At 51.8% G+C, this 24,567-nt stretch overlaps 2 protein-coding genes across 6 annotated transcripts; both read left to right on the top strand.

Moving 5' to 3' along the window:
• Nucleotides 1–4,329: 4,329 nt before the first annotated feature.
• On the top strand, nt 4,330–5,971 carry FKBPL (FKBP prolyl isomerase like). Of its 2 annotated transcripts, none has more exons than XM_033216704.1 (2): nt 4,330–4,390; nt 4,823–5,971. In XM_033216704.1, exon 2 carries the CDS (start codon nt 4,897–4,899, stop codon nt 5,944–5,946), a length of 1,050 nt encoding a protein of 349 aa, XP_033072595.1. In that variant the 5' UTR covers nt 4,330–4,390; nt 4,823–4,896; the 3' UTR covers nt 5,947–5,971. The 2 variants fall into 2 exon arrangements, with proteins under 2 accessions (XP_033072595.1, XP_033072594.1); XM_033216703.1 differs by having other exon boundaries at nt 4,337–4,582.
• Nucleotides 5,972–6,421: 450 nt separating this feature from the next.
• Nucleotides 6,422–19,043, top strand: ATF6B (activating transcription factor 6 beta). Of its 4 annotated transcripts, none has more exons than XM_033216701.1 (18): nt 6,422–6,549; nt 6,925–7,004; nt 7,155–7,233; nt 7,481–7,572; nt 8,413–8,548; nt 13,035–13,120; nt 13,259–13,394; nt 13,481–13,612; nt 14,352–14,485; nt 15,166–15,351; nt 15,441–15,532; nt 16,273–16,452; nt 16,618–16,725; nt 16,906–16,987; nt 17,203–17,273; nt 17,494–17,605; nt 17,745–17,829; nt 18,349–19,043. In XM_033216701.1, exons 1-18 carry the CDS (start codon nt 6,444–6,446, stop codon nt 18,576–18,578), a joined length of 2,127 nt encoding a protein of 708 aa, XP_033072592.1. In that variant the 5' UTR covers nt 6,422–6,443; the 3' UTR covers nt 18,579–19,043. The 4 variants fall into 4 exon arrangements, with proteins under 4 accessions (XP_033072592.1, XP_033072593.1, XP_033072591.1 ...); XM_033216702.1 differs by having other exon boundaries at nt 6,422–6,558; nt 14,361–14,485; XM_033216700.1 differs by having other exon boundaries at nt 6,422–6,558; nt 17,206–17,273.
• Nucleotides 19,044–24,567: the final 5,524 nt, after the last annotated feature.

The following is a 24,567-nucleotide window of genomic DNA, read 5'->3' as shown; positions in this document are numbered from 1 at the left end:
CTCTCGTGCGGATAATAAATGGAAGAGAGTAAGTACAGCATATGGTTCCATGTGGTGAGTATGGAATGCAGGGGAATGTGAGAGTGTAAAAACTTCCAACCAGCTCAATGCCTGGTGACAGGGCAGCACAAAGGAGTATTGGAATAGCCTGGGAAAACTGAGACTCACAAACTGGAGAGGAATAATCCTGGGTGTTAAGTGGCTTTCCTTACTTCTCCTGCCTTGTGCTGCTTCCTCCACCTGCAATTAATCTCTTCCATTTATGTTTCTTTTTTCTTTTTATTTTTCTGTTTTTTTGTTTGTTTGTTTTGAGGAGTCTTGCTCTGGCGCCAGGCTGGAGTGCAGTGGCACCATCTCAGCTCACTGTAACCTCCGCCTCCTGGGTTCAAGCGATTCTCCTGCCTTGGCCTCCCGAGTAGCTGGGACTACAGTCGCCTGCCACCATGCCCAGATAATTTTTGTATTTTTTGTAGAGACGGGGTTTCACCATGTTGGCCAGGCGGGTCTCGAACTCCTGACCTAAAGTGATCCACCTGTCTTGGTGCTGTGGCTCACGCCTGTAATCCCAACACTTTGGGAAGCTGAGGTGGGCAGATCACTTCTGGTTGGGAGTTTGAGACCAGCCTAGTCGACACGGTGAAACCCCATCTTCACTAAAAATACAAAAATTAGCCAGGCATGGTGGCAGGTGCCTGTCATCCCAGCTACTTGGGAGGCTGAGGCAGGAGAATCGCTTGAACCCGCGAAGCAGAGGTTGTAGTGGGCTGAGATCTTGCCATTACACTCCAGCCTGGGTGACAGAGTGGTACTCCGTCTCAAAACAAAACAAAAACAAAAACAAAAAAACAGGGAGGGAATTGTTTTGACACCAGTCTTTGGCTAATGATGAAACTGTCTCCCTTCCTGGCCGTCCTGGCATGGTCTTTATAGTCTGAGGCACAATGGTGAGAGCAAACTGAAGAGGGAGCCAAAGTGAGGTACTCAGAGTGGGATCCTTCTTTCCTGGAGAACTGTGGTAGCCCAGGCTGTGTAGGTAGCTGGACAAGCAAGATTGAATCACAATAGGTCTCTAGGTCTTCTATTAGGAGGAGGACCTGCTACACCCAGTGGAGCAGGTTACACCAGTTATATATGCAAAATGTAAAATAAACTAAAAGGGCACAGAGCCAGAGGAGAAACAATGGGATGAGACCATTCTAGAATCTCATCCCATTGGTTCATTGCTGGGTGTGGTGGCTCACACCTATAATCCCAGCACTTTGGGAGGCTGAGATGGGAGGATAGCCTGAGGCCAGGAGTTTGAGACGAGCCTGGTAAACATAGGGAGACCCCATCTCTCTAAAAATAAAAATAAAAATAAAAATAAAAAAAGTGTGGTTCATGAACCAGCAGCATCTGCATTAACCAACTTATTGAAATGCAGAATCACAGGCCCCACGCCAGACTTCCTAAATCATAATCTGCAATTTAACAAGTTTCCTAGGTGATATGTATGCACACTTATGTTTGAAAAGCACTAAGAGTTCTTTTTTTTTTTTTTGAGACGGAGTCTCGCTCTGTCGCCAGGCTGGAGTGCAGTGGCCGGATCTCAGCTCACTGCAAGCTTGCCTCCCGGTTTACGCCATTCTCCTGCCTCAGCCTCCCGAGTAGCTGGGATACAGGCGCCTGCCACCTCGCCCGGCTAGTTTTTGTTTTTTAGTAGAGACGGGGTTTCACTGTGTTAGCCAGGATGGTCTCGATCTCCTGACCTCGTGATCCGCCCGTCTCGGCCTCCAAAGTGCTGGATTACAGGCTTGAGCCACCGCGCCAGGTCTTTTTTTTTTTTGAGACGGATCTCGGTCTGTTGCCCAGGCTGGAGTGCAATGGCCGGATCTCAGCTCACTGCAAGCTCCGCCTCCCAGGTTTACGCCATCTCCTGCCTCCCTCCCGAGTGGGACTACGGCGCCCGCCACCTCGCCCGGCTAGTTTTTTGTATTTTTAGTAGAGACGGGGTTTCACCATGTTAGCCAGGATGGTCTCGATCTCCTGACCTCGTGATCCGCCCGTCTCGGCCTCCCAAAGTGCTGGGATTACAGGCCTGAGCCACCGCGCCCGGCCAAGATTTCTTGATGAAGGAGGGCCTGAAAGGCAATGATGGATGTGAAAGGAAAGGTAAAGAGAAGCCTCAGGTAGTCACCCAAGGAACAAGGTCGGTTGGAGAGAGTCCCGAGAGTTTATCTTTGAATACCCTGTACTGAATGAGCTCCGAACATAAAGATAGTTAACATAGGAGGGCCTGAAGTCTCCAGATAAAAGGCTGCTGCCACCATCACTTACCACCACCTCCGCCATTCTCCACTCTATCGTCATCTGCCCCAGTCTCCATTCCAGGACTTCTCTAAACTTTCTTTTTTTTTTTTTTTTTTTTTTTTGAGACGGAGTCTCGCGCTGTTGCCCAGGCTGGAGTGCAGTGGCACGATCTCGGCTCACTGCAAGCTCCGCCTTCCGGGTTCACGCCATTCTCCTGCCTCAGCCTCCCGCGTAGCTGGGACTATAGGCGCCTGCCACCATGCCCCGCTAATTTTTTTGTATTTTTAATGGAGACGGGGTTTCACCGTGTTAGCCAGGATGGTGTCGATCTCCTGACCTCGTGATCCGCCCGCCTCGGCCTGCCAAAGTGCTGGGATTACAGGCGTGAGCCACTGTGCCCGGCCTTTTTTATTTATTTATTTATTTTTATTTTTTTTGAGACGGAATCTCACTGTGTCGCCCAGGCTGGAGTTGCACTGGCGCGATCTCGGCTCACCGCAACCTCCGCTTCCTGGGTTCATGCGATTCTCCTGCCTCAGCCTCCGAGTAGCTGGGATTACAGGCGTGCCCTACGCCAGGCAATTTTTTTTTTTTTTTGTAATTTTAGTAGAGACTGGATTTCACCATGTTGTCCAGGCTGGTCTCCAACTCCTGACCTCAAGTGATCCCCCTCCCCACCTCCCCACCTCCCACCGCTTGGGATTACCGTCATGCGCCACAATGCCCGGCTCTTTTTTTTTTTTTTTTTTTTGAGAGGGAGTCTTGCTCTGTCGCCAGGCTGGATTGCAGTGGCACGATCTTGGCTCACTGCAACCTCCGACTCCCTGGTTCAAGCAATTCTCCCACCTCAGCATAGCTGGGATTACAGGCACACTCCACTGTCAGGCCTCTGAACTCAAGCTAAGCCATCATATCCCCTGTGACTATACGTATACACCCAGATGGCCTGAAGTAACTGGAAAATCACAAAAGAAGTGAAAATGGCCTGTTTCTGCCTTAACTGATGACATTACCTTGTGAAATTCCTTCTCCTGGCTCATCCTGGCTCAAAAGCTCCCCCACTGAGCACCTTGTGACCCCCACCCCTGCCCGCCAGAGAACAGCCCCCTTTTACGGTAATTTTCCTTTACCTACTCAAATCCTATAAAACGGCCCCACCCCTATTTCCCTTCGCTGACTCTTTTCGAACTCAGCCCGCCTGCACCCAGGTGATTAAAAAGCTTTATTGCTCACACGAAGCCTGTTTGGTGGTCTCTTCACATGGACGCGAGTGAAAGCCACCACGCCCAGGTAATTTTTTGTGTTTTTAGTTGAGACAAGATTTCACCGTGTTGGCCAGGATGGTCTCGATCTCCTGACCTAGTGATCCGCCCACCTCGGCCTCCCAGAGTCTCAGTCGCCCAGGCTGGAGTGCAATGGCGCGATCTCAGCTCACTGCAACTTCCGCCTCCCAGGTAAGCCATTCTCCTGCCTCAGTCATCCGGGTAGCTCGCATACAGGCGCCCGCCACCATGCCCGGCTAATTTTTGTATTTTTAGTAGAGACGGGGTTTCACCATTTTGGCCAGGCTGTTCTTGAACTCCTGATCTCAAGTGATCCGCCCGCCTCGGCCTCCCAAACTGCTGGGATTACAGGCGCGAGCCACCACGCCCGGCCCACTTTTTTTTTTTTTTTTTTTTTGAGACGGAGTCTGGAGTCTCCCTCTGTCGCCCAGGCTGGAGTGCAACGGTGTGATCTCGGCTCACTGCAACTTCTGCCTCCCGAGTTCAAGCGATGCTCCTGTCTCAGCCTCCCGAGTAGTTGGGATTACAGGCGCGCGCCACCATGACCTACTAATTTTTGTATTTTTAGTAGAGACAGGGGTCTCACCCTGTTGGCCCACTTTGATTCTGGCCTGGCCAGCCCGACCTCGCCAAATTCTGTTCGATTCTGCCTAGTTCTGTTGCTCTGGCCTAGTTCAGTTGCTCAGTTGCTAAGGCCTGGAGCTTCATGGTTGCGGAGGAAATGATGTCACGTTCAATAGGCGGGCTAACCAGATTCCTCCCTCCTCCCGATTGGCTGCCAGGAATTTGACTAGATTCGGAGTCTCCCGAACTCCAGGGTTAGTTGTCAGTATCTTTCCCAGTTGTTCCGCCCCCCACCCCCGCCCCGCCCCCCTCCCCTCTCCGGCTGCCCTCTCCGCGTGGGGCAAGGCTCCGAGGGCAGTATTCAGTAACCATTTAGCTTTGGAAGGAGAGGTGATTCCCATGGCCCGGCTCCTCCTGCCACCATGCTAGGCACTTTGGCCGCGCAGGTACTTATTGACCCGACCGGGTGTCCGTAGTTGGCGGGGCTACCTTAACCGCAGGGAATTGTGGAATTTATAGTTCTAAGTTATATATGGGTGGAACAGGGAAGCTCGAGCAGATTTTTGGAGGAAAGCAATATTGGGGACTTTCAGGACTGGGGGCCTGGGTCTCAGAAGAATGGGAAAGGACGAGAAAGGAGTCTAAATAAGAACCCTGCTATTAGCATTGTTTGGTTTTCTTTTCAGGTGCTGACCTGAACCTGATTCATCCCTTTCTGACCAAAACTGTTCACTCACAGTGGAAGGGACCGAGCATTCAAATGGAGACGCCACCAGTCAGTACAACTGGAGAAAAGGACACCTCTCAGCCGCAACAACAGTGGGAAAAGAACCTTCGGGAGAACCTTGATTCAGTTACTCAGATTAGGCAGCAGCCCCGAGACCCTCCTACCGAAACACTTGAGCTGGGAGTAAACCCAGATCCAGCCAGCCAAATTCTAGAGAATACTCAAGGAACTGAAAAACTGGTTGCTGAACTTGAAGGAGACTCTCATAAGTCTCATGGATCAACCAGTCAGATGCCAGAGGCCCTTCAAGCTTCTGATCTCTGGTACTGTCCCGACGGGAGCTTTGTCAAGAAGATCATAATCCGTGGCCATGGCTTGGACAAACCCAAACTAGGCTCCTGCTGCCGGGTACAGGCTTTGGGGTTTCCTTTCGGATCAGGGCCGCCAGAGGGCTGGACAGAGCTAACTATGGGCGTAGGGCCATGGAGGGAGGAAACTTGGGGGGAGCTCATAGAGAAATGCTTGGAGTCCATGTGTCAAGGTGAAGAAGCAGAGCTTCAGCTGCCTGGGCACTCTGGACCTCCTGTCAGGCTCATACTGGCGTCCTTCACTCAAGGCCGGGACTCCTGGGAGCTGGAGACTAGCGAGAAGGAAGCTCTGGCCAGGGAAGAACGTGCAAGGGGCACAGAACTGTTTCGAGCTGGGAACGCTGAAGGAGCTGCCCGATGCTATGGACGGGCTCTTCGACTGCTGCTGACTTTACCCCCACCTGGCCCTCCAGAACGAACTGTCCTTCATGCCAATCTGGCTGCCTGTCAGTTGTTGCTAGGGCAGCCTCAGTTGGCAGCCCAGAGCTGTGACCGGGTGTTGGAGCGAGAGCCTGGCCATTTAAAGGCCTTATACCGAAGGGGGGTTGCCCAGGCTGCCCTTGGGAACCTGGAAAAAGCAACTGCTGACCTCAAGAAGGTGCTGGCGATAGATCCCAAAAACCGGGCAGCCCAAGAGGAACTGGGGAAGGTGGTCATTCAGGGGAAGAAGCAGGATGCTGGGCTGGCTCAGGGTCTGCGCAAGATGTTTGGCTGATTAAAAGTTAAACCTTTAAAAGAGACAGGAACTTGTGAATTGTCGTCTGTGCTGTGAGATTTGGGGGTAGGGGGCCAGAGGGAAGGTTTCAGCCCATATCCCATTCTCAGCTTTTGGCTTCCTAGGGGAGGTAGCAGTGGTCCCACTGCGCCCCTTTTGAGGGACTTAGCTATCTCCGAAGACACACAGAAGCTGTCTAAACTAAACTTGGTGGCTGGGGGAGATGGTGGACCTTAATACTGGGTACTACATCTCCCAGGCTCTTTATCACTGGAGCCTGTTTGCCGCATGCGCTTGGCGGTCTGGCACTATCTGGAAGTTACTTCCTGCTGCAGTGCTCCCATTGGGCCCGCCTACACAGCCATCCGAGTCTGTTGATTCACGTGCTCAGCACCCAGGTCTCTTACTGGTCGGTAGGGCTTCCGGGACGCCCCCTTTTTTAAAAGAGTCAACTGATTAGTTGGTAATGGGGAGAGGCGGGCCTTGGGAACCGTCTCATGGTTGGGGGGTGGGGGGGAAAGATGGCGGAGCTGATGCTCCTGAGCGAGATTGCCGACCCGACGCGTTTCTTCGCCGACAACCTGCTGAGCCCGGAGGACTGGGGTCTGCAGAGTGAGGCCCCGGGGAGGGGAGGGGGCTACGGCAAACTGTGTCCCTGAGGCACGCGGGAAAGAAGCAGAGGCCTAAAGAGGAAGTCTGGGCAAATACGGAATCCGCCATCTGAAGGAGGGCGGAGCAGGGGGATCGTTGTGCATTAAGGGGATACAAAAGTCGGGGAAGAACTGCTCCCTGCTGGAACGTCGAGTTGTTCCGGGGTCGGAGAAGGAGGGGCTGAAGTCCTCTGGTTGTATCACTTTTCAAGTGGGCGGGCGGTGGGTCTGGCCGAGCGGAGCCAATGAGGGATGGGGCGGGGGCTTATGTGCGATCTGTAGGCTGGGCCCACTGAACGAACCCCCTGACACTCAGCATTCCTTGCAGACAGCACCTTGTATTCTGGCCTAGATGAAGTGGCCGAGGAGCAGACGCAGCTCTTCCGTTGCCCCGAGCAGGATGTCCCGGTATTGTGTCCCCAGCCTTTCTCTAACCCTTGGTGGGTGGAAAGTGAGCCCAGAACCTGGACTCATTCACAGGCCAGAGCTCATCTGGAGTCACCCCTACTTTCTCACCCTTTCTCACACTCCTGACCTCTTACATCCTCCGTTATTTAGTTTGACGGCAGCTCCCTGGACCTGGGGATGGATGTCAGCCCCCCTGAGCCCCCATGGGAACTCCTGCCGATCTTGCCAGGTAAGGTAGACTTTGTGGTTCCCTCAGCTTTCCAGAAACCTTCATCTTCCCACTGTTTCCCAGAAACTACGTAGCTTCCTATATTCTCACACCTCTACGTAAGTGCCTATCCTCTCTCCTTCAATCCCCAATTTTTGTTTCTTCTCCTTTGCTGTGGTGCAGGAATCCCCACTGACATGTCCTTGGGTACTTTTTGGACTCTTCTCAAGCTCTGCTTCCTGATAATTTCTAACTCCCTTTCCTCCAGATCTTCAGGTGAAGTCTGAGCCGTCTTCCCCCTGCTCTTCCTCCTCCCGCAGCTCCGAGTCATCACATCTCTCCACAGAGCCCTCCAGCGAGGTAAGAGAGCCATATCCTGCCTACTCTCTGTGGCAGAGACTCTGCTTCATTCCCTTCACCCGTGGGTGACAAAGAAATGATTTAAATGATTTGTGTGCTGTGAGTCATGAGGTGTGTGAGGTGTGGGGGGCCTTCTCCACTACCTTTGCCATTTCTTTAATATCCTCATTTTCTTCATCCCCTTTCGTTATTTAGCAGTGAAGATGTTTTTTGTTTTTTGTGTTTTTTTGAGATAGGACCTCCCTCTGTCACCGAAACTACAGTGTAGTGACATGGTCACGGCTTACTGTAGCCTTGACCTCCTGAGCTCAGATGATCCTCCTGCCTCAGCCTCCTGAGTAGCTGGGACCACAGACACATGCCACCATGCCTGGCTAATTTTTTTTATTATTGTTTGTAAAAATGGGGTCTTCCTATGTTGCCCAGAGTGGTCTTAAACTCCTAGGCTCAAGTGATCCTCCCGCCTTGCCATTCCAAAGTGCTTGGATTACAGGTATAAGCCACCACGCCTGATCTGGGGTCTTTTTAATATAAAGAGTTATGTGGGGCTGGGAAGAAGAGAGTTATTAACTGCTGAGAATTCTGGAACTGTTCTTGCCCAAGTTGTCCACTCGAAGGCCATATTTGAAATCATGAGACTTCATCAATTCTCCTAGAAATAAAGTAGAAAGAATGAACAGGATAGAAAGATGCTCAGTACCATTCAGACCAGAATGGCAAATAATTGATGGCTTGTAAGCCCTAAACTTCTAAAGCTTTTTGTTCTTGCTCTTACTATCAACATCTCCCGTGTTTTTTGCCCTTCTTTCTGCCTCCTGCCCCACACCAACTCTCACCCAGGCTCTTGGGGTAGGGGAGGTGCTCCATGTGAAGACAGAGTCCTTGGCACCCCCACTGTGTCTCCTGGGAGATGACCCAACATCCTCATTTGAAACCGTCCAGATCAACGTAGTCCCCACCTCTGATGATTGCTCAGGTAATAACAGCCTGCCCCCAATCCTCGGCTTTACTACAGGGAATGTGTTATGTGTGTGTGTGTGTGTGTGTGTGTGTGGTGTGTGTGTGTGTGTGTAGATGGAGGGGAAGTGCAGGCAGCAGGACGGGAGAAAAAGGTCAGGAGGGGAAATGGCAGAAAACCAGAAGGGAAGGCAGGAAGGAAAGGAAACATTTCAGGGAACCGCAGCAAGGGCAGTTCTGAGGAGATGGAGATTATTTTTCTCTCTTTTTCTTGTTCTAGTATTTTGTCATGCCATTCAACTTGCTTTTTAAAAACGTGAGCAGTTTAGGGCATCTCTATCTGTGTGATTCCCCTCCACCCAACATTTTATGATAAACATTTTTGTTGTTGTTGAGACAGGGTCTCACACTGTCGCCCGGGCTGAAGTGCAGTGGCGTGATCTAGGCTCACTGCAACCTCCACCTCCCACGTTCAAGTGATTCTCCTGTTTCAGCCTCCCAAGTAGCTGGGATTATAGGCGCCCGCCACCACGCCAAGCTAATTTTTTTTGTATTTTTAGTAGAGATGGGGTTTCACCATGTTGGCCAGGCTGGTCTTGAACTCCTGACCTCACGATTCGCCCACCTTGGCCTCCCAAAGTGCTGGCATTACAGGCGTGAGCCATCGCGCCCAGCCCATAAACATTTTTAAACATACGGAAAGGCTAGAACACCATATACTAAACTAGATTCTACAATTAACATTATTTGTTCTGTTTTTAAAGTGTTCCCAAGTTTATTTACTCGTAGCTGTTTCTTTAGTAAATGTTTATTGATGTGATCATATCTGAGGTATAATCATTTTAAAAAAGAAATATTTATTAAGTACCTACTCCATACCAGATACTGAGCAGAGTCCTGGGCATGCAAAGATGAACAAGACCTGACCACCATGCTGACTTTCAAACCCTGTGATTTAGTAATGGGAGAAAGACAAGTACCACCCAATACAGGTGTGGTCATTCTAGGATAGAAATCAGTAGAAGTGGGGCCGGCGCAGTAGCTCACGCCTGTAATCCCAGCACTTTGGGAGGCTAAGGCGGGCGGATCATGAGGTCAGGAGATCGAGACCATCCTGGCTAACACGGTGAAACCCCGTCTCTACTAAAAAATGCAAAAAATTAGCCGGGTGTGGTGGTGGACACCTGTAGTCCCAGCTACTCGGGAGGCTGAGGCAGGAGAATGGCGTGAACATGGGAGGCGGAGCTTGCAATGAGCCGAGATCACGCCACTGCACTCCAGCCTGGGCAAAAGAGCAAGACTCCGTCTCAAAAAAAAAAAAAAAGAAAGAAATCATTAGAGGGTACTGTGAAAGCTCATAAGGGGACATTTCATCCACATTGGGGCTAAATCTGGGACATGCTCCTGGAAGAAGGGTTTCTTGAGAGTTTTGAAGGACACGTGGAACTTAGCCAGGAGGACAGTGTGGAGGTTGACTTGTGTGTGAGGAGCCTACATTTCTTCAGAGTGGGCGTAAGAAGGATTTGGGGAGTAATGTGGAACTGCAGAGGCTACAGGGCCAGGTGGGGCCCCTGCTAAGGGGCTCTTAGCTTTTATCCTGTGGATATGTGGGGGCCTTTGAAGAATTAAGCAGGGAAGCAATATGATTAGGAAGATGATTCTAGTGGCAAAGTAGAGAATGGGTTGCAGAGAGGCAGGGCCGGAGGCAGGAGAACCAAGGAAGAGGCTTATGCAGTTAATCAATTAAGATATTCGGATGTCGTGAAGAAAGCAGACTTGAGAAAGAATGAAGTGGAATAGATGAGTTGTGGTGACCCCCTGGACATTGGAGAGAGGAGTCAAAGAGGTTTGTGGCTAAGATGGCTGTGGATGGGTGATGTTACTGTTCACTGGATGGAGACTGCAAAAGCAGGGGCTTTCTGGTCAGGGAAGATGATGAATTCAGCGTTGGACATGTTGATTTTTTTTTTTTTTTTTTTGATATGGAGCTTCACTCTTGTTGCCCAGGCTGGAGTGCAGTAGTGTGATCTCGGCTCACCGTAATCTCTGCCTCCCAGGTTCAAGTGATTCTCCTGCCTCAGCCTCCCGAGTAGCTGGGATTACAGGCATGCTCTACTATGCCCAGCTAATTTTGTATTTTTAGTAGAGACAGGGTTTCTCCATGTTAGACTGGTCTTGAATTCCCGACTTCAAGTGATCCGCCCACCTTGGCCTCCCAAAGTGCTGGGATTACAGGCATAAGCCACCATGCCCAGTAGACATGTTGATTGTTGATTTCAAAGTACCTTCTGGATCTCCTGGCACCATCTCTCACCGGCTGAACTTCAACCAGGGAGCCCACTTATGCAGTCCATTCAGGTTCTTCCTGGATCTCAGAGCACAGCAGGGAGAGATGGAGAGTGGATTTGGAAGGACAAACAGATTATATCCAGCAGATTAATAAATGTCATGAGGAAGACACACAAAATAAGGATTGAAATAGCGTTAGCAGGCTGGGCGCGGTGGCTCATGCCTGTAATCCCAGCACTTTGGGAGGCTCAAGTGGGTGGGTCACGAGATCAGGATGTTGAGATCATCCTGGCTAACACAGTGAAGCCTCGTCTCTACTAAAAAACAAAAAATTAGCCGGGCGTGGTGGCGGGCACCTGTAGTCTCAGCTACTTGGGAGGGTGAGGCAGGAGAATGGCGTAAACCCGGGAGACAGAGCTTGCAGTGAGCTGAGATCGCCCACTGCCGTTAGAAGCAAAAGGATTGTTGGTGGCTTTGCATCACATAGTGTTATTAGAGTCAGATTCTCCTCCATACTTAGGTATTTTTTGAGGTCCTGTACTTTACCCTCAATGGACATGAGATATAGTTCTTACTTTTGGGGAGTTTTGTGAGGGTTATAATACATCATGGTTAAATAGTTCCCCCCCCTTTTTTTTTTTTGAGACAGAATCTTGCCCTGTCACCCAGGCTAGAGTGTAGTGGCATGATCTCCACTCACTGCAACCTCCGTTTCCTGGGTTTAAGTGATTTTCCTGCCTCAGCTCCCCTAGTAGCTAGGACTACAGGCACGCGCCACCAGGCCTGGCTATTTTTTTTGTATTTTTGGTAGAGATGGTTTTGCCATGTTGTTCAGGCGGTGTCGAATTCCTGGCTTCAAGCGATCCACCTGCGTTGGCTGTCAGCCTCCCAAAGTGCTGGGATTACAGGCGTGAGCCACCTTGCCCAACCATGGTTAAATAGTTCTGATAGTGGTTACCTCTGTGCAGGGAATCTGAGTGGCTGGAGGACAGGGAAGGGAAGATTTTTTTTTTTCACTTAATTTTCCTTTATTCCTTTGGATTTGTATCATGACCGTATTATCTATTCAAAAATGTAAATTGAAGTTTTAAAAAGCAGTCTTAATGGTTATATAATTAAGTACCAAAGTAAACAGTATGGAACAGAGGTAGTGGTGGACTGTTGACCTGTGGGCTGCATCTGGCCCTCAGAAGGATTTTATTTCACCGACATGGGGCCTAGCATTTTCTTTCATAGAGTGATCAACAAATCGTAAAGGCGGATTTAATGGAGGCCATGAAGGCTCAGAGATAACTGAGGCTTTGCTGTTTGGTGCCTAGGAGGAAAACTTGTGTGACAGGGCAATCAGGAAGCCTCATTTATGGCCAGTTAGATTTGGGTGACTGTTGAGGCATGAGAATGGAAGGGACCAGCAGGCAGCTTGGAAGTCAGAATCTGGTGCAGGTGAGTAGCCAGCGCGAGATGCAGACTTGGCGATTGTCAGCATGGAGATGCATTGGGCCAGGATAAGGTGGAAATCCAGCAAGATCAGAATTTGGGCCATGTAAATGCTGGAGACCCCCTGCACCTTCCCCTGCTCAGGCCTCTTCTATGTGAATAGACAAGTTCTGTGAACGAGAAAGAGGGAAAAGCAGAAGGGCAAGGACAGCCTTGAGGGACACGGAGCCGGGATGAGAAAAATTAGAGGAGCCCCTGAAGGAGAAAGGGAAGCACTAGGCGAAGTGGTGTGGAGAGCCAGCAGGTGAGCAGCTCTGTGACTTCCCCTCCTGGATTGCCTGCAGTCTAGGGCCAGAAGAGTTTTATTTTCAGGTTCAAAGAGAAAGGACCCATTTCCCTATCTTAACCCTCTTTTTTATTTTTTTGAGACGGAGTTTTGCTCTTCTAGCCCAGGCTGGAGTGCAATGGCGTGATCTCAGCCCACCGCAACCTCTGCCTCCCAGGTTCAAGCGATTCTCCTGCCTCAGCCTCCTGAGTATCTGGGATGAGAGGGATGTGCCACCATGCCCGACTAATTTTGTATTTTTAGTAGAGACGGGGTTTCTCCATGTTGGTCAGGCTGGTCTCGAACTCCCGACCTCAGGTGATCTGCCCGCCTTGGCCTCCCAAAGTGCTGGGATTACAGGCGTGAGCCACCGCGCCCAGCCTCTCATCTTAACTCTCTTAACCCTTCAGTGTTTACATGATATCCAGCTTTTGCCTCATCCTGCCTCCCACAGATGTCCAGACCAAGATAGAACCTGTCTCTCCATGTTCTTCCATCAACTCTGAGGCCTCCCTGCTCTCAGCCGACTCCTCCAGCCAGGTGAGCACCAACTTCCTTCCTCCCTCCAGGTGCTCCAGTGAGTTCCTCCTGACCTAGAGGTATGAGAGCTTTCTCTTCTTCAGCTCCTTCTCCTTGACACTCCTCCTGACTAACGTATCTCTGGAATGCCCCACATAGGCTTTTATAGGAGAGGAGGTCCTGGAAGTGAAGACAGAGTCCCTATCCCCTTCAGGGTGCCTCCTGTGGGATGTCCCAGCCCCCTCACTTGGAGCTGTCCAGATCAGCATGGGCCCATCCCCTGATGGCTCCTCAGGTAATGGGGTCTCCTGACACTTGGAATCCCTAGTGAGAGGCCTGTGGTCCTGACATTTCTTGTTTTTTTCTCTCACCTTCCTTCAGGGAAAGCCCTGCCCACCCGGAAGCCGCCACTGCAGCCCAAACCTGTGGTGCTAACCACTGTCCCAATGCCACCCAGAGCTGTGCCTCCCAGCACCACCGTCCTTCTGCAGCCCCTCGTCCAGCCACCCCCAGGTACTGAAAAAGAAGAAAAGGGCCGGGCGCGGTGGCTCACGCCGGTAATCCCAGCATTTTGGGAGGCTGAGGCAGGCGGATCACCTGAGGTCAGAAGTTTTTTTTTTTTTTTTTTTTTGAGGCGGAGTCTCGCTCTGTCGCCCGGACTGGAGTGCAGTGGCCGGATCTCAGCTCACTGCAAGCTCCGCCTCCCGGGTTTACACCATTCTCCTGCCTCAGCCTCCCGAGTAGCTGGGACTACAGGCGCCTGCCACCTTGCCCGGCTAGTTTTTGTATTTTTAGTAGAGACGGGGTTTCACTGTGTTAGCCAGGATGGTCTCGATCTCCGAGGTCAGAAGTTTAAGACCAGCCTGGCCAACATGGTGAAACCTTACCTCTACTAAAAATACAAAAATTAGTGGGGAGTGGTGGCAGTCGCCTGTAACCTCAGCTACTCAGGAAGCTGAGGCAGGAGAATCACTTGAACCCAGGAGGTGGAGGTTGCAGTGAGCCAAGATCATGCCACTGCACTCCAGCCTGGGTGACAAAGCGGGACTTCGTCTCAAAAAAAAAAAAAAAAAAAAAAGATAAAATAAAATAAAATAATTAAAGAAGGAGAAAAGGAGGTGGGCTGCATTGACCTTGTCAGGGAGCTTGCAACCATTGAGGCTCCCAATCCTTGGGTGCTCTGGTGTGGGTGTGGACACAAGGACCCCACCTAGCACACAACCCTCTGACCTCCTCTGCTCACTTGCCCCAGTATCCCCAGTTGTCCTCATCCAGGGTGCTATTCGAGTCCAGCCTGAAGGGCCGGCTGCCTGTCTACCACGGCCTGAGAGGAAGAGCATCGTTCCTGCTCCTATGCCTGGAAACTCCTGCCCGCCTGAAGTGGATGTAAGTGTTGGGGAAAGAGGAGTAGGGCGAGTGATGGGAAGGGAAGAGGGAAGTCTGTCATGGAGAGAACGGTGGGATGAGGAGGGAGTTGAGACCTAGGAGCAAAAAGTGAGGAAGCAGACCTGTTAGACCATTCTGGGGGTCAGAGTGGACTCCTGGTTCTATATGAATATCAACTCCAGGTAGTTTTAGGGTCCTTTAGGTTTGCTGTCACTGCAGATGGAGAAATGGGGTCGGTCTCCGTAAATTAAAGGCAAGGAAGTCATACTGTACTATACGACTACGGTCGTGGCCGTAGTTGGGGAGGGAGGCTGCCTCCTGGGGGAAAATCAGGTAGACTGTGTAAGCAGTATAACAAGGTTAAACTTTGAACCCTACAAATGTGGGTTGACAGGAAGAAAGACTTACCAAGGAAAGAGTTTCCACCAGCATGGAGAAAGTTCTTCCTGCACTGTAACCTTTCCCACCTCTAAGAAGCAGTAGCAGGGCATGTTTGAGAGAAGGGCCCCTTCCCTAGAATGTTTGAGTAGAGAGGAAAAACCTCTCTGGCTGTGTAGGTGTGTCAGGAAGGCAGGGGAGTGGCCTTGTGAGCTCTGGGTAAATCATTCCCTGGGGTTTGGGAGCATAGTCCCCCTCTGCCAACTTATCTGTCATTCTTTTTTGACCTTTCGGGTGCCTAGGCAAAGCTGCTGAAGCGGCAGCAGCGAATGATCAAGAACCGGGAGTCAGCCTGCCAGTCCCGGAGAAAGAAAAAAGAGTATCTGCAGGGGCTGGAGGCTCGGCTGCAGGCAGTACTGGCTGACAACCAGCAGCTCCGCCGGGAGAATGCTGCCCTCCGGCGGCGGCTGGAGGCCCTGCTGGCTGAAGTAAGACCAGTCTGTCCCTGGGAGACCAACAGGAATACAGCCTCCTTGGAATGAGTCCCCTTTTTGTTGTCTCTTTCTTTGTACCTTAGAACAGCGAGCTCAAGTTAGGGTCTGGAAACAGGAAGGTGGTCTGCATCATGGTCTTCCTTCTCTTCATTGCCTTCAACTTTGGACCCGTCAGGTGAGACCTTCCTTGCTTCACTAGAACCTTCCACGTGGAGCCCACCTTGCAGCCTCCTAGCTGCCTGCTTTGGCCCAGACCATTTGCTTATGCTTATACACAAATGGTTCTGGTGTCCTTGGCACCGATGATGTGTCTGGTCAGCCCCTTCCTGCTCCATTATTTTCTTTTTTTTTTTTTTGGAGATGGAGCCTCGCTCTGTTGCCCAGGCTGGAGTGCAGTGGTGCAATCTCAGCTCACTGCAACCTCCGCTTCCTGGGTTCTAGCGATTCTCCTGCCTCAGCCTCCCGAGTAGCTGGGACTACAGACGCACACCACCATGCCCGGCTAATTTTTTGTATCTTTTTAGTAGGGACAGGGTTTCACCGTTGTTACCTAGGCTGGTCTCGAACTTCTGAGCTCAGGCAATCCACCCGCCTCGGCCTCCCAAAGTGCTAGGATTATAGGCGTGAGCCACCTTGCCCAGCCTCCTGCTCCATTATTTTTCCAGTGGAGAGTAGATGATGGTGATAATGTTAGTAGAAATAGTGACTATTAAATGCTTACTGAGTTCTAGGCTCTAGGTGATGCACTTTCTTTTTCATATGTAGGGACCATCCTTATTCCCATCTTCCAGAGGCAGACTGAGGCCTGTATAACAGATTGCAACTCAAGCAGTCCATCTGCAGAGCCCTTATTCTTAACTAGACACTTGATATAGCTGAAATTCTTCATTGTGCTCCATCCCTCTTTATCCACAGCATCAGTGAGCCTCCTTCAGCTCCCGTCTCTCCTCGGATGAACAAGGGGGAGCCTCGACCCCGGAGACACTTGCTGGGGTTCTCAGAGCAAGAGCCAGTTCATGGAGTTGAACCTCTCCAGGGGTCCTCCCAGGGCGCTGAAGAGCCCCAGCCCAGCCCCACAGACCAGCCCAGTTTCAGGTGAGGAGAGAGAGAGAGAACCCCCCTCTCCTTTGAGGGTATGAGTTGGTCTTCTCCCTGCTTTCAGTGAGGGGAACCTAAAACTTTCTCTTGCCATCATCGCTTTCTTTGTTGTGGGAGTGCTGGGCAGTCTCCACGTGTGGTCTCCTTCCTATTTCACTCCAGGAACCTGACAGCCTTCCCTGGGGGCACCAAGGAGCTACTACTAAGAGACCTAGACCAGCTCTTCCTGTCCTCTGATTGCCGGCACTTCAACCGCACTGAGTCCCTGAGGTGTGGGATTCATCGCTGGGGCATCCTCCCCCGGCCTCCCAAGGCCCTGTGCAGTCAGCCTGACTGGCCTGTGTACTAAAGCGCCAGCACTCCCTGCCCTCTCCTCACTCCTGTGGGTGGGCAAGGAGGGTGGGAATCTTGGCCTGGCATGGAGGTCCTGAGCCTCCTCCATTTGCCCAGGCTTGCTGACGAGCTGAGTGGCTGGGTCCAGCGCCACCAGAGAGGCCGGCGCAAGATCCCTCAGAGGGCCCAGGAGAGACAGGTAGGGTGGGTGGCTGGTTCAAGGAAGGCCACTTGAAGACAAGGGCTGAAGGCCTCGTCTGGGGATTCCTAGCGGGCATCTCGCTGTGGAAGTTTGAGGGATCGTTTGAAGGAAGTGGAGGGTTGAGTGGGAGGTGGCATTAGCTTCCAGGGGCCGTTTGTCTCTTTCCCTTTTCCCTTTACCCTCTCCAAATCCTTAGATACTTCTCCTTCCAGAAGTCTCAGCCACGGAAGAAGTCACCTCCAGTTAAGGCAGTTCCCATCCAACCCCCTGGACCCCCGGAAAGGTGAGTGTGGGGCGGGGTGCTTACTTATTAAGTGAAATTCCACTCTCAAGAACTGTACCCCCAGTAGCTCTCCTGTGCCTGTCATTACTGTCACCAGTGGGATTATACCTCCTCCTCCACTCAGGGTCTCCTGTCTTTTTCTCTCATCCTACCCCCTTCCCTGGTAGAAACTGAGCATTGGGCTTAGTTCCCCTCAATTCCTATTTCCCCACCTTCCTAGGGATGCTGTGGGCCAGCTGCAGCTATATCGCCACCCAGACCGTTCGCAGCCAGCGTTCTTGGATGCAATTGACCGACGGGAAGACACGTTTTATGTTGTCTCTTTCCGAAGGGTGAGCTTCTCTTGCCCTCACATCTCTGTCACCCTAGGTTCCCAGCAGTCAGTCTTCATTGGGGGGATGTAGAATAGAGCTGGGGAGCCTGTTGGCATCTTTGCCTCCACCCTTCCGGCCTGGCCCCTCTGTTCTCCAGGACCACCTGCTGCTCCCAGCCATCAGCCACAATAAGACCTCCCGGCCCAAGATGTCCCTGGTGATGCCGGCCATGGCTCCCAATGGTAACTCTTTCCCTGCTGGGTATGGGGGCAGTTCCAACAGGGAGATCCAGCCTGGGAGCTGAGGGGGAAGGGGGAGAGGAGCAGGGCATCCAGAGCGCTGCTGGATCCACAGGTGAGAAGCAGCAGGAAGTGGGTGGAGGGAAGAGCACCATGCAGGAGACTTTGGGAGGGAGATGAGGGTGAGGGTCCTTCCCTGGTGAAGGTGCTTGGGTAGATGACTGGGCAGAGGCAGGTGGGCTGGGAACCTGCTAGCCTCTCACTTCCTTTTTTCTCTTGATGTCCTCTCCTGTGTAACCCCACACTCATCAATGCCCTTTTCTTTTCCTACCCCTCTCCTTGTCCCTGCACCAAACTCTGTCCCTGCCATTCTGTTTATCACTCCCGCTATGGATCTGCCTCCTCTCTATTGCCCTTTCCTTTCCTCTCTGCTCACTTCTACTTTTCTGACCTCCTCCCCTCCTCCCTCCAATCCCTGTTTGCCTCCCTGTCTCCTCTTCCTTAACTCTCCCCTTCTCACAGAGACCCTGTCAGGCCGTGGGGCCCCGGGGGACTATGAGGAGATGATGCAGATCGAGTGTGAGGTCATGGATACCAGGGTGATTCACATCAAGACCTCCACGGTGCCCCCCTCGCTGCGAAAACAGCCATCCCCAACCCCCGGCAATGCCACAGGTGGCCCCTTGCCAGCCTCTGCAGCCAGCCAGGCCCATCAGGCCTCCCACCAGCCCCTCTACCTCAATCATCCCTGACCTCTGCCACTCACACTGACTTAGAACGGGAGGAGGGGGTACCGGGTGGCCAGGTGGGACTGTTTCAAATTTCCCTGATCCCCAGGCTTGGGGCAATTGGTAAAGGAAAGACCCGTTGTGGGGGTGAAGCACTTATTTGAGGTGGGGGTGTTCACCTCTCTTCTTATCCCTTTTCAGAATATAGGGCTCCTCTCATTCTTATGAACCCCCAGTCCCGGCTTCTTTCTTTGAGGGGATTGCGTGAGGTTCAGTTGTGGGGTGGGTGGTGGGCTGCTGCATATTCTTTATTTTGTTTCTCTGTTATGGCAGTGGAGGTGGGAATTTAGTCCCCAGGTGGGACAAGGGAAGTTTTTGCATTTTGGAGCTAGTTACTGGGAGTAAGGGAGGGTGGCAGGGGGAGTACAGGTTTATGTGTGTGCATTTCTTTTTTATTATTATTAAATAAACAACTTGGAGGGAGTTGAAGGAGTGGTGGCTGCCTTCCTGGCTCGTGATGGGGAGTCTGGGGAAAAGTGGCTTCTCCAGAGCCAGCGTCAAAGAATCAAGCACTGAAGACATAGCTGGCTCTGAGGTGGGATGGGTGCAGCATCACAGACTGCATGTCATCCCCTTGCCCCCACCGCTGCAACTCTGGGGTGTATCTGTGTCTAGCAATGATGTCCCATGGTGGGACAGACTAGAGGATACGCATCCCTGGAATGAGAGTCAACAGGAAAGATGGGGCTCCACACCCTTCAGGGTGAGCAGCATCTGGGTCTCCTGCTCTCAAGCAGGTTCTCCCCCTCCTCTTGCTGTCCAGGATGAGCAGCTCAAACAAACAACAGGAGCTGGGGCCAGATGCTCAGAGCCCAGAAAGCGGGGGCCTTGGTGAAGAAGGGGTGATATCTGGAAGGGAAGGGGGATGTGGCAGGATATCCTCTAAGCCCTCAACTGGAGGGGACTGAGACTTGAGAGTCCAGATGAAAGACTGAAAAGAGTGGGGCAGGCAGAAAAAGCTGTGCATTCTTATTTTTTAATTTTTTTTTGTTTGTTTTTTTGTTTTTTGAGATGGAGTCTCGCTCTCTCACCCAGGCTGGAGTGCAGTGGCGTGATCTCGGCTCACTGCAACCTCCCGGGTTCAAGCAATTCTTCTGCCCCAGCCTCTCAAGTAGCTGGGATTAGAGGCGCCCACCACCACGCCCAGCTAATTTTTGTATTTTTAGTAGAGATGGGGTTTCACCATATTGGCCAGGCTGACCTCGTGATCTGCCCGCTTCAGCATCTCAAAGTGACCGGCTAGGCTGTGCATTCTAACTAGGAAGAAGGGGAGCAGGACAAAGTGAGGGGTTGAGTCTGAGGCCAACCTGGGAGAATCCCCCTCCAGCTGCTCCTGTCCAGCAGTGCCTCAGGCCTGACCCTGCAGGAGTGTCCTGGGTCAGCTCGAGGGTGTGAGCTGGGCCTGGGCTCAATGCCCAGATGACTGGACAGGGGCTGCCTGGGCCATAGCCCAGGCCTGAAGGAGGGACGAAGAACCTCATGTGTCCAGCCAGGCAACCCCCACACCCCTCCCGCTGCCGTCACCCATTACTGTGTTTGGGGTGAAAACAGACCAAGTAACTATGGCAACCTGGAACCAGGGCTCCCAGGAACTAGACCTTTCCTCCCTCCAGAGGGCAGCCCAGCTTCTCAGCTGTGCTTTCTATCCCAGAGTCCTTGAGCTTTATTCACCCTGTCTCTGGAGGGGGTGCGGTGAGAACAAGGGTTTTGGAAGCACATCACCTGAGATGGATTCCCTGCCCTGCCTTTCATTAGTAGATGTCCTTAAACATTCTGAGCCTTAGTTTCCTTTTCTGTAAGATGGGATGTTCCTACCTCCTCATCAGGGTTGATGACAGGATGAAAGATGACATCCTCAGTGCCTGGTCCGTAATAGAGACACCTTTTCCTCATCCTTTGCCCCTTTCTGTCTCCATCTCTGTTGTGCTTCTCTCTTCTACTTCTATCCAATCTGTGTTCCACTGTTTCATTGTCCAGTTGCTCTTCCTCCTTCCTGCCCCCAGTTCGGGAAAGTACTTGAAGTGCTGGCATCTCAGTGGGGGGGCCCTGGGGTAGGACATCCTGCTCCTCTGCTAAGTGGCAAGGGACAGCTGGCACTTTGGTGTGGATGAGACATCAGACCTCTCTTGGCTGAGGGAGTGCGGTGGTGGGAGGGATTGAGAAGGATGGTGGGTGGGTACCTGACGCGGGGTGAAAGCTGGGCAGGCTCTGGGCTGCTGCCCTCTAGGCCCATGTGGATCTCCATTCCTCTGGCCACACCCCCAAGGCCACTCAGCATGCCAGTCTGCTGTCACTCCTGCACCTCATTGGCCCCTCCTGCCCTATGCCTGCTTTGTCTTTCTGTTCTGCTTTCCTTATGCCACTATCTCCTGCTTTTCTTCCTCAGGATCCAGCCTTTTGTTCTCTCTCATCCCTGACCTCATTATCCCTCCCTTCCTCTTTCTAGACTTCTTTCCTGCCTTTCTTTGCCCTCTGCCTCATTAGCAGTTGTCACGACCTCTTTTTGACCCATTATTCATTGTTATTTTTTTCTTCTGTTGTATCTGCCCCGCCCCATCCACTGCTTCACTGTCTTAAATTTTTTTTTTTTTAATTAAAAATAGAGGTGGGATCTCACTATGTTGCCCAGACTGGTCCTGAACTCCTGGCCTCAAGCAATCCTCCCATCTCGGCCTCCCAAAGTGCTAGGATTACAGGCATGAGTCACCGTGCCGGCCTTATTTAAAAAAAATTTTTTTTTTAATTCACTGTCTTTTTCCTTTGTTCTTCTTGGTCTTTTCATCTGCTGCTGCCGCTGATCCTGTGCTTGTCACCTCCCTTTTTCATGCCGCCCCCTTTCTGTTTCCCATTCTGCTCCCTCGTTCACATTTCTTGCCCCTTTCCATTATTTCCTCTCTTTTCCCCCACTTTGGTCCTCTCCTCCTCCTTCCTTCCCCCACTCCCTTCACTTCCCACACCAATTCTCCATCCTCTTCCCAGCTGTGGGGGCCAGCACTGGGGAGCCTGATGTTTGTCTCATCGTTCTGCTATGGCTTCTGGATACAGCACATCTGGATGCCGGGGCCCAGATGTGTGGTTGCCACAGCGACCTGGGTCCCTCTGGTAAATACAGGCGCCCACCCGCCTCAGAGCAGAGAACAAAACAATTGTGTGACTTTCTTTTGTCACGAGATAGAAATGTCCTTCCTCCTCCCTTCTCCCCACACCCATGTCTCTAGGCAAAGGAAGTTTTAAGGGTCCAAACCCTTCTTTCTGAGGCTCCCTTGCACCCTTTTCAGCTGTAGCCTCTTGGTTCTCTCCCATCTTTCATCCTGGGCTCTGTCTTTTCGTTCTGTGTTCCCCATCCTCACCCACCCCCAGTTCTCAGTAATGGAGTGTTGACCACCCCCTTCCCCATCTGATGCCATTTCTTCTAACTGAATCTACACAATACCTGGATGCAGAAAGAAGTTTCAGAAATCTGGATTTTCCACCCTTCTTTGTACAAGAGCTTCAAAGAAGCCACTTCGTTTGTTTGTTCCCTAAGTTTTCAATCCTTTCCTTTCCTGGAGTTGTTCGGGAAGGAGAGCGAATACAGGCTTAGGAATCAGAACACCTGGGTGAGGCCCACCTTCACCACTACTAACTTAGTCCCTTGAACAAGACCCTTAATGTCTATGAGCCTCTGTTTCCTCAGCCACAAAGTGGGATTAATGCCCGCACTGTGTAGGAAACTGTTTTGTAAACGGAAGCCCGGCACAAGTGTTTTCTATCTTTCCCCTCTCTGGGACTGCTTTCTTGGACCGCCGCCCCTGGCATCTCTTGTTCCCCTGTCTTCATCCTTCAGGTCCTTGCCCTCAATTGCCCTTACTCTTCTATGTCTGCCTTCTCTCCTCCCTATCTTTCCTTTCCTTTTCTCTATCTTTCATCTCTTTTCCTCCTGAGGTCAGGACAGAAACTTGGAGGATCATTCAAGGAAGGAGGCTCAGAGCTGAAGACACAGGGACTGAGGATACAGAGAACAACCAGAGCTTGTGGATGGTTCTCGACAACACTGACCTTTCTACCCACCCCCAGGACACCTCAGTGAGGCCAACCCCACCTCTGACCACTGGGCTTCCCTGCCTTCACGCCTGGACTCCTTACTCTTTCCCCCTCCTCTCTCCCAGTCCTTTCACATTTCAGTGTTGACTTGGCATTTATTGGTCACCTACACTATGCAAGGCTTGGTGCTTTTCTTACAAAATGTGAACATATAAGACATGAGCTTCTCCATGAGCCTGGAAACCAAAGGATGAACCAAATGGTAAACAATGATAATTCGAGAACCTGAAGCTATATCTGCCAAGCGTCCAGTGGCTTCCCCAGATGTCTTATAAGCTTGTGTACATCTGGAATCCCACATTTTCTCTCTGAGACCCCAACAGTGGGCTTCCAGAACATCCCAGCACCATCCCTCTGGCTCTCCTCTCTGGGGTCCCTGGCCACTCTCTGTGCCAAATGTACTTATGTTGACCATTCTTCCTAAATGAGAAAGCCAGGATATAGGGCATAGGCACACACACACACACAAGGATATGACCATGAAGCAGAAATCTGAAGGGGTCAGAGGAAATTCGTACTCTGTTCTGGCCTGTGTGTGCGACGCTGTCTCCAGACCCTCCCTCATCCTTTCACTGCTGTGCTCCCCACCTCCTGCCAGGAGATCCTTGGGAAGCTGCTGCCTACTCCTGGCTCTGGGGGCTTCAGGCCAAGGCAGAGGAAGGAAGCTGAGCCTGGCTCTATCCAAGATGCTGACTTCATCCTCCCCATCAAAGCCAGGAAAAAAACAGCCACACACACCCAGACACACGGACACACACGGGGACACCCACGCGAAAGCCCATGTGTGCCTTTGCCCTTGGCCACATGGAGCTTACTAGGCATCTGGCCCAGCCACATGCAATGCAAGCGCGCCCTGACCCAGGAACAGCACACACCTGCCACCATGGGGATCTGACCTGGTGTACAGACACCTGAGCCGCCACCCATGTGGCAGAATCAAGCACATACAGGTTCCTTCACGTCCCTTTCACAACCACCTGTGACTTGGCCAAGTTACACCTCAGTGGTGAGGTTTGCAGTGGGATAGAGAGACTCAGTCCTCACTGTGAAGCTGGGGGTAGTAGGTTCCCACTCAGCTGGGATATTTCTCCTCTGTAGCAAAAGTCTCTTTTTCAGCTCCTTGTCAGGGCAACACATGGGGAGATGAAGCCAGGGAAACACCCAACAGACTTTTGTGGGATGTGTCTGTCTCCCTGTTCCCCCTGTCCTCTGGCTGTCAGTCTTCTGCCTGGGACCGGAGACAGAGTGCCCATTTCCTCCAGCCCCTACCTCTCCCCGCCTCTGCTGCTGCTACCCTGCAACACCCAGGCACCGGCCCCCCACCCTGCTTTCCACCACTTCACCCTCTATTCAGGTGACCCAACCTTATATTTGCCTCCTGCCTCTAGCCCTTTCTTCAACCCTAAACCTTCTTCCTAACCTTCAGGCTTTCCTTCCTTGTCTCCCCTCAACCCCAGCTTCCTCCCCAAGGATTCTTTGTCCCAGTGTTCACCCAAGCCCTTGCCCTGCCAGTGCCTAAGCCTCACCTGCTCTTTCTCTAGGGATTTGCTGAGGTAGGAGAATGCAAAGGAGGCAGTGACAGGAGAGGGACTGAGCAGAGCAGACAGGGGTGGCTCAGGGATGGGATAAGCAGAGAAGATAGAAAGAAATGGTGGGACTAGGGCAGGGCGGGGACTTGGGGTCCCAGAGACAGTCCCAGTTGGAGAAAGAGGTTGCCTCCTGCCTCCTGCCCCCTGCCCCTGCTCCCTGCTCCGGACTGCCAAGGGAGAACTGGTGAGAGGATGAGGGCGCCAGCGCTGGGTGATAGACTTGGGGTGTGATCCAAAGATCTAAGCTAGAGCAGTAGCTGGGAAGAGATGGGAGGGGAGCA

Source organism: Trachypithecus francoisi, unplaced genomic scaffold, assembly GCF_009764315.1.
Source record: "Trachypithecus francoisi isolate TF-2019V2 unplaced genomic scaffold, Tfra_2.0 Lachesis_group10, whole genome shotgun sequence".
Classification (NCBI taxonomy): Eukaryota; Metazoa; Chordata; class Mammalia; order Primates; family Cercopithecidae; genus Trachypithecus; species Trachypithecus francoisi.
The sequence above is the reverse complement of the archived record's forward strand: the minus strand, read 5'-3'. Positions and strand labels throughout refer to the sequence as shown.